This window comes from Ursus maritimus, unplaced genomic scaffold (genome assembly GCF_017311325.1).
Source record: "Ursus maritimus isolate PB19 unplaced genomic scaffold, ASM1731132v1 scaffold_20, whole genome shotgun sequence".
Classification (NCBI taxonomy): Eukaryota; Metazoa; Chordata; class Mammalia; order Carnivora; family Ursidae; genus Ursus; species Ursus maritimus.
Window position 1 is genome coordinate 47149945 of NW_024424453.1, and position 12788 is coordinate 47162732.

General features: G+C 62.6%; 1 protein-coding gene across 1 annotated transcript; it reads right to left on the reverse strand.

The window, feature by feature from the left end:
* Positions 1-12652, reverse strand: ZBTB47 (zinc finger and BTB domain containing 47). The gene is made up of 6 exons (XM_040636911.1): positions 12551-12652; positions 7429-8994; positions 5699-5846; positions 4457-4572; positions 3699-3843; positions 1-3423 (listed from the first exon to the last, which is right to left on the reverse strand). The coding sequence occupies exons 1-6, from the start codon at positions 12551-12553 to the stop codon at positions 3062-3064; spliced, it is 2340 nt and encodes a 779-aa protein (XP_040492845.1). The 5' UTR covers positions 12554-12652; the 3' UTR covers positions 1-3061.
* Positions 12653-12788: the final 136 nt, after the last annotated feature.

Sequence of the window (12788 nt, forward strand, 5' to 3'; positions counted from 1 at the left end):
GACAGTTGTACTGACTTTATTCCCCTTCACTCTTGTCCTCACCCTCCTGCTATCCCCCCATGCACTTGGGGCCCAGACATCAAGGGTCCACACACCTGGCACAGCCATTCTGCCACTGGTGACCACCCCTGGTGAGGGTTACGGTGGCCACACATGCCAAGGTCAGAGGCTGAAGCTCTAGCCCCAGCTTGAGGCCCCACCTCATCTCTCTGCTCACCCCCAGCTGGCCCAAGACCAGGGAGCCCAGGGAGAACTGGTGAGTAGGCAGGCCCAGGTCTCAGACCCAAGTTCTGGCCAAATGGGCTGAAAAGTTTGGACTGAGGGGTTCCCCACACCCAGCACATCTCCAGTGGGAGGTGATGATCCCGACCCCTCTTTCCTGTCACCAGCCCTGGGAAGTGGGTATGATGCCCCAGTCCCCTTACTCCAATATCTAGGTGCTTGTTCATTTGTTTTAAAAATAAAAAGGAAATGTAAAAGCTGGTAAAAGAAGAACCCCTACCCATACTGGTACTGCTGAGGTTCCATTATTGCTTCAGACCCTTGTGATCTGGCTGGAAAGGAGCTCCCACCCACACTGGCCCAAGGGGAAGAGAGCATTTAGCACCAGGGACCAGGGCTCCTGTCCCCACTGGGACAGGTGCCTCCCAGGAGAGGGTTTGGCTGTGCCCACGCACAGCTACAATGACCATTTTGATCAGAGCCCAGCCTGCTGCCTGGACCCCTGCCCTCAGAGGAGAGGTGTATTAGAACAGGGAACCCAAGTCTTAGGACAGAGTTTCAACACCACCTCCCCCTCATACCCATCTCCAGCCTCTGCTTATCAAAGGGTGGCCTCATAGGGACCAGGCCTAGCCAGGACCCTCCAGGCTCACTCACTAAGGCTGTAGTGGGGCTAGCTGGTGACAAGGCCAGCAGTCCCTATGGGAAACCATGGTGTCAGCGACAGGGGTTGGGAAATCCATGGGGGTCCCAACCTACAGCACATCGGGGGAGATCAACTTTTTTTGGGGAAAATGTGAGCCAGCTCTGAAGAGCTGCCAGGCACTGGGACCAGAGGTTAGAAATAGCAAGGAAGAGGAAGAAACAGGGGGGAGGGGGACCCTGAGGACGTCATGGAAGCCCAGAGATCAAGGGGTGCAGGAGAGGGAGCTAGAGTAAAGCTGGAGTCCAGAACCCCCAGCCTTGGGGTGAGGGAGCTGCAGAACTGGGAGCCAGACAGGGAGGCTTCCTCTCTCAGGGGCCCACCTTCTCTCTGCAGAGGACAGCAGGGCCGTTCTGAGGGTTTGTCTGGAGGCTCTGACTTGCACTACTCCTGCCGCAGCCCCAAATGCAACTAGGCCAGGGCACTGCCCCCCTCTGCACCCAGAGAACAATCAGGGCTGTGTAGCTTGGATTATTAAATCCTCAAATCACTCGGGCTTCTTGGACCTGCCCACATCTGTACAGAATAAAGTGCTTCGTTTATTGATGATTAAAATGTCCCCAACCCCCACCCAGCGCCATGGGCCTCACAAGGAGGTCAGAGGGGTTCTGACCCCCTCAGCCCTTGGGCTGATGAGGCCCAGTTGCCCCCGCCTCCTGCCACTGTCCCCCTTGGGCTCAGGCCTCTTCCCATTCCAGCCATGCTTGGGAAGGTGGTGGTGTGGGGGTAGTCATGGGGTTTTAAGGTGCAGAGTATAACAAACAAAACTGTATAAACACAAAGGAAAGAGCTTAACTAGGAAACACGTAGCTTATGGAAATCTTCCTCCCCATTTTCAAGGCAGGAATAAAGACGTTAAATGACAACAAAAAAGGGTGTCCTATTAGTGCCGGGCCTCATGGGGGCAAGCATCAGGCACAGGCTGGGGCTCCCCCAGAACCCCCACCCCCCACCCTGGGGCTTGAATGTGTAGGCTCCTCCCACCAACAGTGCTACAGACTCCCTGCCCGCGGTGCAGAGACCCAGGAAGGACAGGGATGCTGGACACAAGCCTCGGGTGGGTTATGGGAGGCCCGGGAAGAGGATGAGGCCTCTGCCTTCAGAGCAGGGATGGAGACAGACACACACACAACTTGTCTGGTGTGGGAGACACGACCAGGGCAGCTGGTGAGGACCCAGGTGTTCTGTGAACAGCGGCCCCGCCCCCTGCCCCACTGATAGCACCTTGAAACCTTAAAACATCACCTCCTTCTCAGGGCCTGCCCTTGGGGTTCACCCATTTGCAGGGACTCTTTAACTGTAGCCCCTGGGATCTGGTGCTGCGGGAGCCAGCCCGTCTGCCCACCCAGGGCCTAGCCCCCAGCCCCCTGAGGCCCAGTAGCTTCTGGGGATGTCCTCAATGCCGCCTGGTACAGATCAGGGATCCCTGTGCCTGCTGGCAGAGTGGTGGGTGGGAGAGCAAATGCCTGGGGTCCAGCCCCTGCCTTCCCCACTGCACACGGTGCAAAGCTGGGTCTGCAGCCTTCACACTTCGCCACTCCCCCCACAACACGCTCATGGGCATCCACCCTCAAGCCCCTGCCTCAGTGTCCACAGCCCACAGACAGGATCCACGACTCCTTCCAGGGAGGCTGACACCCCAACTTTTCCCCAAAGCCTCCAGGATGAGGGGGCAAGTTAGGGGGCACAGGGGAGGCAGAGGTGAGCCACCGAAGGGGACCCAGGCTTGCCTGGCCAACCTCCTATGGCTCAGGCCTCAGCAGCGTGACCAGTCACACCTGCTCCCTAGCCCCTCCCTCTCTGCTGTACCTGCCGCCTCCAGCACCCCCCTCACCTGGAGGGGGTGCTGCAAATAGTTTCCTCTCTTTTCTTTTTCTTTCACTTCCAAAAAAAAAAAAAAAAAAAAAAAAAGCAAAGGCTTCAAGGAGTCACTGAAAAGGGGGGCACTTGGGAGTGAAGTGTCCTCCACCCGCACACCCGCACGGTCAGGGGCCTCAAGCAGCACAGGTCCAGCCACGTCTGGAGGCGGGGGCGGCAGTGCCAGGCCGGCGTTGCTGGCCTCCCCCAGGCAGGAGGGAGGGCCGGGGTCCCTCCTGGAGGCCGCCCGGTCCAGGCCCCGCGTGGGCACCTCGGCAGTCAGTTGTTGGCGCTCATCCTCCCGCCCGAAGTGGCCGTGGTAGAGAAGAGGGGCGGCGGGGGCGGCAGGTGGGGTGGGGGCGGCAGGGTCTGGGGCAGCCCCGGCAGCAGGGGCAGCGTGTGAGCCGGAGGCTGGGCGGGGGCCAGGCCTGGGCCGGGAGGGGGGCCGTCGCCAGCCAGGGGGTGACTGACGCGGAAGCACTTCTCCTTGTGGGCCTTGAGCATGTTGGAGAAGCGGAAGCGCTGGCCGCAGACGTCGCAGGGGTAAGGCTTCTCGCCCGTGTGCGTGCGCCGGTGCCGCTTCATGTTGGGGCGGCTGGTGAAGCTCTTGCCACAGATCTCACAGATGTATGGCTTCTCCCCTGGGCGCCGGCACGGGCAGACGGGCGTCACCGCGAAGTCAGCGCACCCCAGCCCGCGGAACCCCAGTAGGGCCCAGCTGGTGTCTGTGGTCCCCGCCTCCCACAGCATCCTGACCCCGCTGCCCACCTGCCTGCCCCCCCACTCCCACCCTCCACCTACCCCGGGGAGAGGCGGGGAGGATGGCACTGAGCCCCAGAGCGGAGGAGGCGCGTGGCTGGGGCCCTCGCAGGCAGGCATCCCCATCCTGCACCCCCCCACCCCCAGGCGGCCGTACCTGTGTGGGTCTTCATGTGCTCATCGAAGTACTGCTTCATGTTGAAGTCCTTGCCGCACCACTGGCACATGAACTGCTTGTGGCCGATGTGGATGCTCATGTGGGACCGCAGCTGGTACTTGTACTGGAAGCGCTCATTGCAGTTCTGAGTGGGGGGTGGACGGTGAGGCCCCGGGGGCAGGGTGGGGAGCACCTGCCTGGGACTGCAAGGCCCAGGGAGGACACACATGGGGAGGGACTCCTGGGGCAGGCAGCACACAGGCAGAGAAGGGGCCAAAGATGGTCAGGGCCCAGGCGGGTACAGAAGGCAGGAAGTGGGAAAAGGCCACAGAATGGAGGGAGTCCTCATGTGTAAAGCCAAGGCCCTCCCATCCTTCCTCCTTGTTGGAATGCCCCCCCCTCCACCCACCCCCCCCCCGCCCCGTTGCAGCCTGCAGCTCTATCACTGCTGTGCCTGAGATATGCCTCTCTCCACCTCTCCAGAAAGCCTGCCCCATGCCTGGTTGCAGCCCAAGAAGATGCCCACCCTGAATGTAAGGGGGTGGGGTGGGGTGGCGGAGGGTGGGGGTGGGGGGCAGGCAGGTGGGCAGCGGGGTCAGGATGCTGTGGGAGGCGGGGACCACAGACACCAGGGGGGCCACCTCTCTTTCTGAATCCTGAACTCCACTGCTCCCAACCCCCTGGTTGTGAAGCAGCTGCTGCTCCTGACCCCTGCCCATCCAGGGTGGCCCCTGGGGCAGGTGGAGAAAGGGGCTCACCTCACATCGGAAGGGTTTCTCCCCAGAGTGCTGCAGCGAGTGCACTTTGAGAGACATGCTTCGTTTGAAGGACTTCCCGCAGGTCTCGCAGGTGAAGGGCATGTCCTTGGTGTGGGCTGCGGGGCAGGCCATTATGTCTCAAGGGGACCCCCATGGCTGCTCCTGGGGGATCCCTGCCTGACCACCTCCCATATTGAGCCTCCTGGGAGGCCCCCCTGCTTCAGGGTCTGCCTCAGAGCCTCCGTCTAGGACCTGCGGCTGACTTCCGGGCAAGGACCCCGAGCAGGACTGGCTTTGGCCCAAACCCTGGCCCACCACTGGCTCTCTGCACAGCATCTGTGCTACAGAGAGAGGCCAGGAGTGGTACTGAGCCTCAAAGGTGGGCTTTACAGGGGATGACACTGGGCAGTCCAGAGGGAGCTGGCTTTGCTCCCAAAACCATGGACAGGTGAGGACTAACAAACTCTTCAAGGAAGATCTGTGAGGAAGCAACTGGAGCCAGAGAGTCCCCCTTACAGCTCAGACCTAGGGAAGCTGAGCCCAGGAAGACCACCAGTCCTGGGCTACCCAGCATGCTCCTGGCCTGGACCTCCACCCCAGGGTCCCAGCTCCCATGTGGCTGGAGAAAGGGGTGAGGCCTGGCCAGGGACCACACCTCCCTTGAGCCCCGGGCCCCAAGCAGGCAAAGAAGGGAGGGCCCCCTAAACACCAGACTCCCAGTCAGGCCCTCCTAGAGGGGAGGGACAGCCATGGCCAAGGCAGAGGAGGAGCCCAGCACACATCTGTGGGGGCCTCCTCAATTAGAGGAGCTTGAAGCCCTATAAGGGCCAGAAGGTGAGAAAGAATTAGAGGTACAGCTGTCCTCAAGGTGAGACAGGGCCTGTGTCAGCCCATATGGCATTTTGTGTAATTTAGGAAAAGATACTTCTTTCCCTGGTGGCCACAACCCTATGCTGAGATGCATAGTCTGGTTAGCAGTGTGCCAGCTGGATTCTGGCCTCCACCTGCCATCTTGTCCAGGAACCCTTGTGCAATGTTCAACCTGCCCAACGGTACATGGTAGCCCCGACCTCTGAGCCTCTCCAGGTCACACCTGCCACTGCAACCAGCCTCCCCAGGCTTGCCAGTTGAGGGGCCTTCTCATGCCTTCATACGGCCCTGGGATGGGAAGTCCTTCCCAGCACAACCAGCAGCTGGCCCAGCTCTGACCTCAGGCCTCATCCCCTCCTGGCCCAGACTCACCAACCATGTGCTTGCGCACATGGGCCATGGTGTAGAACTTCTTCTCGCAGATCTCACATGAGAACTTCTTCTCTGCATAGCCATGCACGATCTTGTTGTGCTCATGGAGGGACCAGAGCTTCTTAAAAGCCTTGCCACATGTCACACACTGCAGGGTAAGAGGACATTAGGCCCTGGGTCCTGAGTCAGGACCATGTGACCTGGGACAATCTGCCCCTCTCTGGACTCAGTTTCTCTACCTGGCCTGTGCTGGAGGCCTGTGCTCCAGTGACCTGCCAAATCTGATGTTCTGGGAGTTGGGGATGGTAACTCCCTAGAAACAGGCCCACCTACCCAGGGCTGCGGCCTGGGGCCCTCCCTCATCCTTGAACTCAACTCGTCATGGGCCACCTATACCAGGAAGCCCCTACTCTGTGCTCATTTCAACAAGGCACCTGTCTACAGAGGGGAGACACATAACTGGCTGAAGGGCCATGGCCTGTGAGCAGGCTACACACAATACATGGAGAAGCCCCTCTCCATCACATGTCCACCCTCCCCCCTGCTGGGACCCATGCCCTGGCACCCTGGAGACCCCCAAGGAGGGAGGTACCAAAGTGCTGGCTGGGGGAGGGGGACTGCAGGAGCTCCCGGGTCCCCTGAGGAAAGAGAGAGTGGTGGGAACCCCAGGGGCCATGCTCCCCTCCTCCTCTTGTCCTCCCCATCCCTTCAGGAGACACTTCCAGAGGGCTGGAGTAGGTCAGGCCTTGGGCAGAAAATGGGTCAGGGTGCCCAGGTCAGAAGAGGCAAATGCACCTTTCCCCTTCAGGAGGAAGGTTCAGGTGTGTGCAGGTGGAGAGGCAACGGGCAGCCCAGTGGGCAGGCAAGTGGGAACAGGTACAGGGGGGTGGGGCAGGAGCCCAGGTAACCCCCCAGGTAACACTTTCTCCACAGGACACTGCAATTAGCAATTAGCTCAGGCAATTAGCACCCGCCTACCTGCTGCCCCCACAACCCCTCCCGGCCAGCAAAGATAAAAAGCAGCCTGGCGGGCCCTGTGCTGCCTGCACCCTGAGAGGCCGGGTTGGCACTCTCACAGGCCGACCCGAGGCCTGGCAGCCAGCCCAGCTCCCCTGCTTGGCCCCGGCAGCCCCTGCTCTTCCCAAACTTCTCATCCAATCCCTTTTCCCAGGCCCAGGCCAGCTGGCATCTCCAAAGAGCTGACAGCAGGGGCTTCCTCCTCGGGGCCACCTCTTGCTCTATTCAGCCTTTGTGGCAAGTAGAAATGGCGCCCCCTCCGGGCAAACCCTGCCCCATCTCATCTGTGCTTCTGCGCGGTGCACAGTCTGTGAAACTCTGCAGGATGACCCTGTTGACCTTCCAGCAGCCCTAGGATTTACCAAAATACGGGCTCACCCCTCCTGGGAGCTGGCTATCCACCAGCCTCAAGTACTCAGACAACTCCCTCCTCCTCTCATTCTCCCCTTCGCCCCTCTGGCCAAGAGTACTGTATGTTCCTGTCCCGTCTGCACATGTCTCCATGTGCCAAAGCCCAGTTCTACCTGCCTCCTCTGGGAAGCCCTCCTTAATGTTATCCCCTGAGCTCTCACCACCCTGGGCTCGGGCTGGCCCCACGGGCCAGGGGTAAGTCTGTCTGGGCAGTGCAGGCAGCAGGACACTGGGCGCGTGGCCTGGGTGGCCTTTCTGCGGCCCTCCTGCCCTGCCCCGCCCGAGGAGCGGCTGAGGCCCACCTGGATGTTGCGCTCGCAGTCTGTCTGCCGGTGCAGTAGCAGCTCGCTCTCCAGCAGGAAGCGCTTGCCACACTGGTCACAGATCTGCATGCGGCTGTGGGTCACGTTCATGTGCTTCTCCAGGTACCAGCGGTTGTTGAAGACGCGAGGGCACTTCTGGCACGGGTGGTGCTGCTTCTCTTCCAGCTTCACCTTGGCCCCCAGCCCGTCGGCGGCCTGCGGCCCTCGGGAGGCTGCAGAGGCTCCCCCTGGAGCGGGCTTGGGCCTCTTCCCGCCCCGTGGCCTGGCCTCCTCAGCCTCAGGGGGGCCTCGGCGCCGGGCGTTCTCTCGAGACCGTGTGGCCATGCGACTGTGGGGAGGGGGCTCGGCCCTGCTGCCCCGCCTCCCCGCCGGCCCCTGCCTGCTCCCCGCCTCCCCGCCCTCCTCCTCTTCCTCCTCCTCCTCTGAGCTCTCTTGATCCTGCTCGCTGTGCCCTTCCTCTTCCTCCTCTTCTTCCTCCTCCTGCTCGCTGTGCCCTTCCTCCTCCTCGTCTTCCTCCTCTCCCTGACTGCCACCTTCCTCCTCTTCCTCCTCCTCCTCCTCCTCCCCTCCACTGCCGCCACCCTCCTCTTCCTCTTCCTCCTCCTCCTCCTCCTCCTCTTCCTCCTCCTCGTCCTCCGAGTGTCTCTGCAGCCCGTCCTCCCGGCCCAGCACCATGGTGGCTGGGCCCGTGGTGGTGCCCGGCTTGCCCTCGGGCCCCGTGGACACGTGCAGAGTCTGGTTGTTGAGGTTCACCTCCACGATGATCTGGGACTGCTCCCGGCGGCTGTACGTGCCAGAAGCCCCTAGCTCTTCCTCCAGCCCCTCCCCACCCTCCAGCTTGCAGAGGCTGCCAGGGGGCCCGCCGGCCTCCTCGACACCACCCTCCTTCTCCTCCTTGAAGAAGGGCTGAGCTGGCCCGATGGCGGCAGGCACTGTGCCCCCCGCGGTCCCTGCCCCGTCCTCGACACGCACGGAGTAGGGGTCGGGGCCCTCGCGGGCATAGATCTTCGGCAGGCCCGGGGCGTCCGCCTCCTGCTTGATGTCACAGTAGTAGGGAGGCGCGGCCGGGGTGCAGCCGGCTGCCGGCGGGGCCAGGGCCACTGCGCTGGGGCCCGGGGGGCCGAGGGAGCGGGCGTCCAGCAGCTCCTGGCAGGACGCGGCGATGTCGGCCATCTGCAGCAACGAGGCGGCACTGAGCACCTCGTGCACGTTGGCCGCGTTGACCAGCAGCTTGGAGGTGTAGATGAAGTTGAGGATCTGCTGCAGGCCGCCGGGGGCAAGCGCCTCCAGGGACAGCTCCACGCGCTGCAGCTGCTTGTTCTGGGTGAAGAGCGAGTGGAAGAACTGGCTGTAGGCGGCCAGCACGCCCTTGTGTGCCGGGAAGACGCTGCGCTGGGGCACCAGCACCAGGTCCACGTCGCAGAGGTCAGGCTGGAAGAGGCGCTGCTCGTTCAGGCGGCCCATCAAGCAGGCGAAGTGTAGTGCCACGTCCTCCACCAGCGAGAACTCGGCCGCCGGTGAGTCTGTCGTCTTCTCAACCAGCAACTGTGGGGCACAGGGCACAGGTCAGGTCAAGGCCAGCAACCTGGGCAGCGCCCACCATCCGGGAGGCAGCCTGCCCGTCACTCCTGGTTCCGCGTTCTAGAAAAGGAGCCGAAGCTCGAGCCAGGATGCAGGGGAATCAGGACTCAGGCCCGAGCCAGCTGCCCCTTAGAGCTCAGACTCCAATCATGACCAGCAGCTCCTGGGTGAGTCGGTTAACTTTTCTGGGCCTCCAGCTCTTCCCTGTGAAACAAGAAGTCACCCTGGGCAGGGAAGGGGAAGAGAAGGAAAGAGGAAGGAACAGGGACTAGGGTCACCAACATCCAGGGGTGCCTGGCACTTAGGGGTTTCCTGGGATGTGGGACTTTCTGTGTTAACACTGGGGCCGATCCAGGCAAACGGGAGAGGTGGCCACCCCAGACGTGAGCATTCCTTCACATTTCCTGAGCTCCACGGATTCTCTCCCTCACACTCACTCACACATACAAATAAAACCACGCCTGCCCAGCCCCAGGCCCCTCAAGAATGGAAGTCAGGCTCACTAGCTCACTGCTCAGCCTCCGACTGCTACTGCACCCCTAGGGATAGTACCTAGGAAACCCCTCACCTCACCAGCAGTGGGCCTCAAGGCCTGGGCCTCAGGCTTTGCAGGAGTAGAAATTCTTGGGAAGAAATCCAGCCCAGGCCTTGGTCCTCCTGCCCTGCTGGAGGAGGCTGGTGGGATCTAGCCAGCCACTTCTTACTGGGCCAGGCTGCTGCCCATGGCCTCAGGCCTGGCTGCCGGCAGCGCCCTCTCACACAGGGGTTCTGTGGGGATAGAACTGTGTTGCCTGTCCACCATGTTTAGAGACAGGAGGCCCCCAAGGCCTGCCCCGGACCCTCTTCCCTCTAGGCCCCCAGACCCCAGGTCAGGTATGGTCCAGGCCCAGAGGCTCTGAGATGGCCCCATCTTGGAAGCCACACTTCCTCGGGCCTTTGGAGTCCCAGAGAGGCCCTCAAAGTCTTAGGGGTCAGATTAGCAGGCCCTTGAGCCACATCCAGCACCTGTGAAGTGTCCAGAATCAGGGCTGGCTTAATCATTCCTGGCTGCTGCACAGCAGCTTTCCCAAAAGGTGGACAGCACCGAGAGGCAGGCTGCCCACTCCCTTGCCTGGCTCCAGTGCACAGACGTTCAGTTAATATCTATCGACCACCTGCCTGGCTGGACCAACCCCGCAGGTTCCAGTTTCTGGCCATCCTCAAGCCCTGTCGAACTGAGTCAGAGCCTCCTATATTTGAGGGGTGCCTTGTCCCACTGCCACAAAGCCATCAGCTCTTCTCCTCCAAGCACCTCCCTGCAAGCCCTGATGAAACCCCAGTTCTGTCCATTCACAGCCCACCGCAATCCTCCATGCTAGTCCTTCCATTGGTGGGGCAGTAGTGGGTGGGCCCAGACTGGGCTTGGGGGTTCGACTTCTCAGTCACCTGAATGAGAATCAGCCCGGGGCCTCAGGAGCCACAGGGGCAGCCTGCTTCCAGATCTGCCCTGGGCCCCCCCACTGCATGCCCAGCTACCCAGGGCAGCACCTACCCGATGCTCTCTCCGATCCCAGTCTGGCCAGACTCTTGACCATGGACGCCATCTTCCTTGAGTTCTCCCACGCCTCCTTCCCCTCAGCCAAGAAGCCACCCATCTGCCCCCTCTGTCTCAGGGTTGCTGGCCTGTCCAGGCCTGGCCAATCTGACAGGGATATGGTGCCAAGTCCCTCCCATCTCCCTCCTCTGACTCATTCTGATTCATCTTCTGGGACCAAACTACTGCACAGATGGGGAAACCGAGGCTCAGAAAGGGAGGGTCGCACAGTGGGCAGTAACAGAGCTCCTGGACTCCCAACTCTGCTAAGGCCACCCCTTCCCTGCTGGACTGGACACCAGTCCCCATGGATGGATTTCTTGGCTTTCAATGCCTTAAAAAGCAGGAAGAGGCATCTGGGGAACCTCTGACTCAGGGGATCAGCGGTGCTTCCCCGGACCCCACCGCTACGCCCTGCAACCTGCAGCCTCCTCCCCCAAGCTACTGACCTGCAGGCCAGTGAGGGGGCCGGATGCAACTTAGGTTGTGACAGGGCCCCTAAGGGCCACCAGGGGCCAGATAGTGGCAGAAGTGGCTTGGACAAGGGCTGGTTAAAGCCAGGCCTGTTGAGGGGAGCTCATCCTAGGCCACAGGGCCCCAGTCCACTCTGCTCTCCCTTCACAGAATGCCCTCCAGTGCCTACCTGGCATTGGAAAAAAAGGGCAGTGCCTGACCTTCCCGTGTGCAGATCTGGTCTCAGGGTCCTCTGGCCTCAGCAGGGAAGGAGGGGTTAGCCTGGAGGACATTGGTGCCCCAAAGACTCCGTTCCCACGGCAGTAAGCCCCAAGCCAGCGCCACCCTGCACCCTGGAGGGACCCAAGAGTCTCAACCAGGCACCCTGACTGGACTTCCTTGACAGGGCACACCCATGCTGCCGGAGTCCTAACCCATCAACTACCTCAGCAGGGCTCAGCCACCCCCCTGGCTGGCACCTCCCATGCAAGGCCCGCCAGCTGTGCCAGACCCCTTCCCCAGCCAGATGTGCCAGTTCCCTGAAACTGCACACATCCCTCCCTATGGGCTGGGCCAGCTGCAGCCATACACCCCACCCTGAAGTCCAGGCCAGGTCAGCCTATCTAAGATGCAAGACCAGGGGAGTGGTCAACGACATTGGGGGCGGGGGGTGGGGGGTGGGGGGAGGCCAGGTGCCAGGGACACCTGCCCAGACTGCTGGCCAGTGCCAGAGCCTTCTGCATCGGAGGGGTACCCTGTCTCCGTGCCATGAAGCCACCGGCTCCCTAGCCTGCCCCAGTGCCTCCCTGGAGGCCCTGGGATGAAACCTGGGCACGCATCTGCACAACCCCCCCAAACGCCCACGCCAAGCCTTACTACGGGGCAGCCGGGGGTGGGGCCCACACTGAGCAAGGGGGCACAGGTTCATGACTTCCAGGCGCCTCCTTTTGGAGATGGGGTGTCTGTGCCAGCCTCTTCTGCACTCATGGCCCCACTCCCTTCCCAGGACACAGGCCCAGAGAGGGCAGAGGACTGGCCCAAGGTCACACAGTAGTTTGGACCAGAGCTGCGGACGTCCCGCCCCAACACACCCCGCTTGGCCCAGTCGCCCCAAATCCCCAGGCAGGGCGGCTCCAGCGCCCACGTGGCCCAAGGCCCAGGCGGGAATCCGACCTCCCCCCTCCCCCCCATCACCCAGTCCGAGGGCGGCGCCGTCCCAGGCTCGGAGAAGCGCCCCCCTCTGCCGGTGCCTAGCAAGACCTCAGCCTTTCGCGCCCGCGCCCCCACCCCAGGAATTTAACCCCCTCCCCGCCGAGGGCCGCGCCACAGCGCCGCATTCCTGGCCCGCGGGGACCCGGGAGAAGGGGCCGGGGAGACCCGGCGAGGGAGAAGATCCCTCCAACTCTTCCACCCGGAGCCGGCGGGCCGTGCGCTCTGGAGGGCAGAGCGGGCAGGTGGGCGGATAAGCGGGGGGACAGGCAGGGCCTTGCGTACCATGGTGCCGTGGCGCTGGGGGCTCACAGGGCCCCGCGGGATCGCGCTGCCCCCGGCGGCCGGGCCGGGGCCGCTCCATGAAGCGCCGCGCTGGGGGCCGCCCCCGCGCAGGGCCCCGCGACCATGGCCCCCGGGGGCGCGGCCGGGCGGGTGGAGGCGCAGGGCCGCGGCGAGTCCAGCCGCTGAGCAGCTGCGGCCCCAGAGCCTCGGGCGCGGCGGGCGGGGGGCGCGGGGCGCC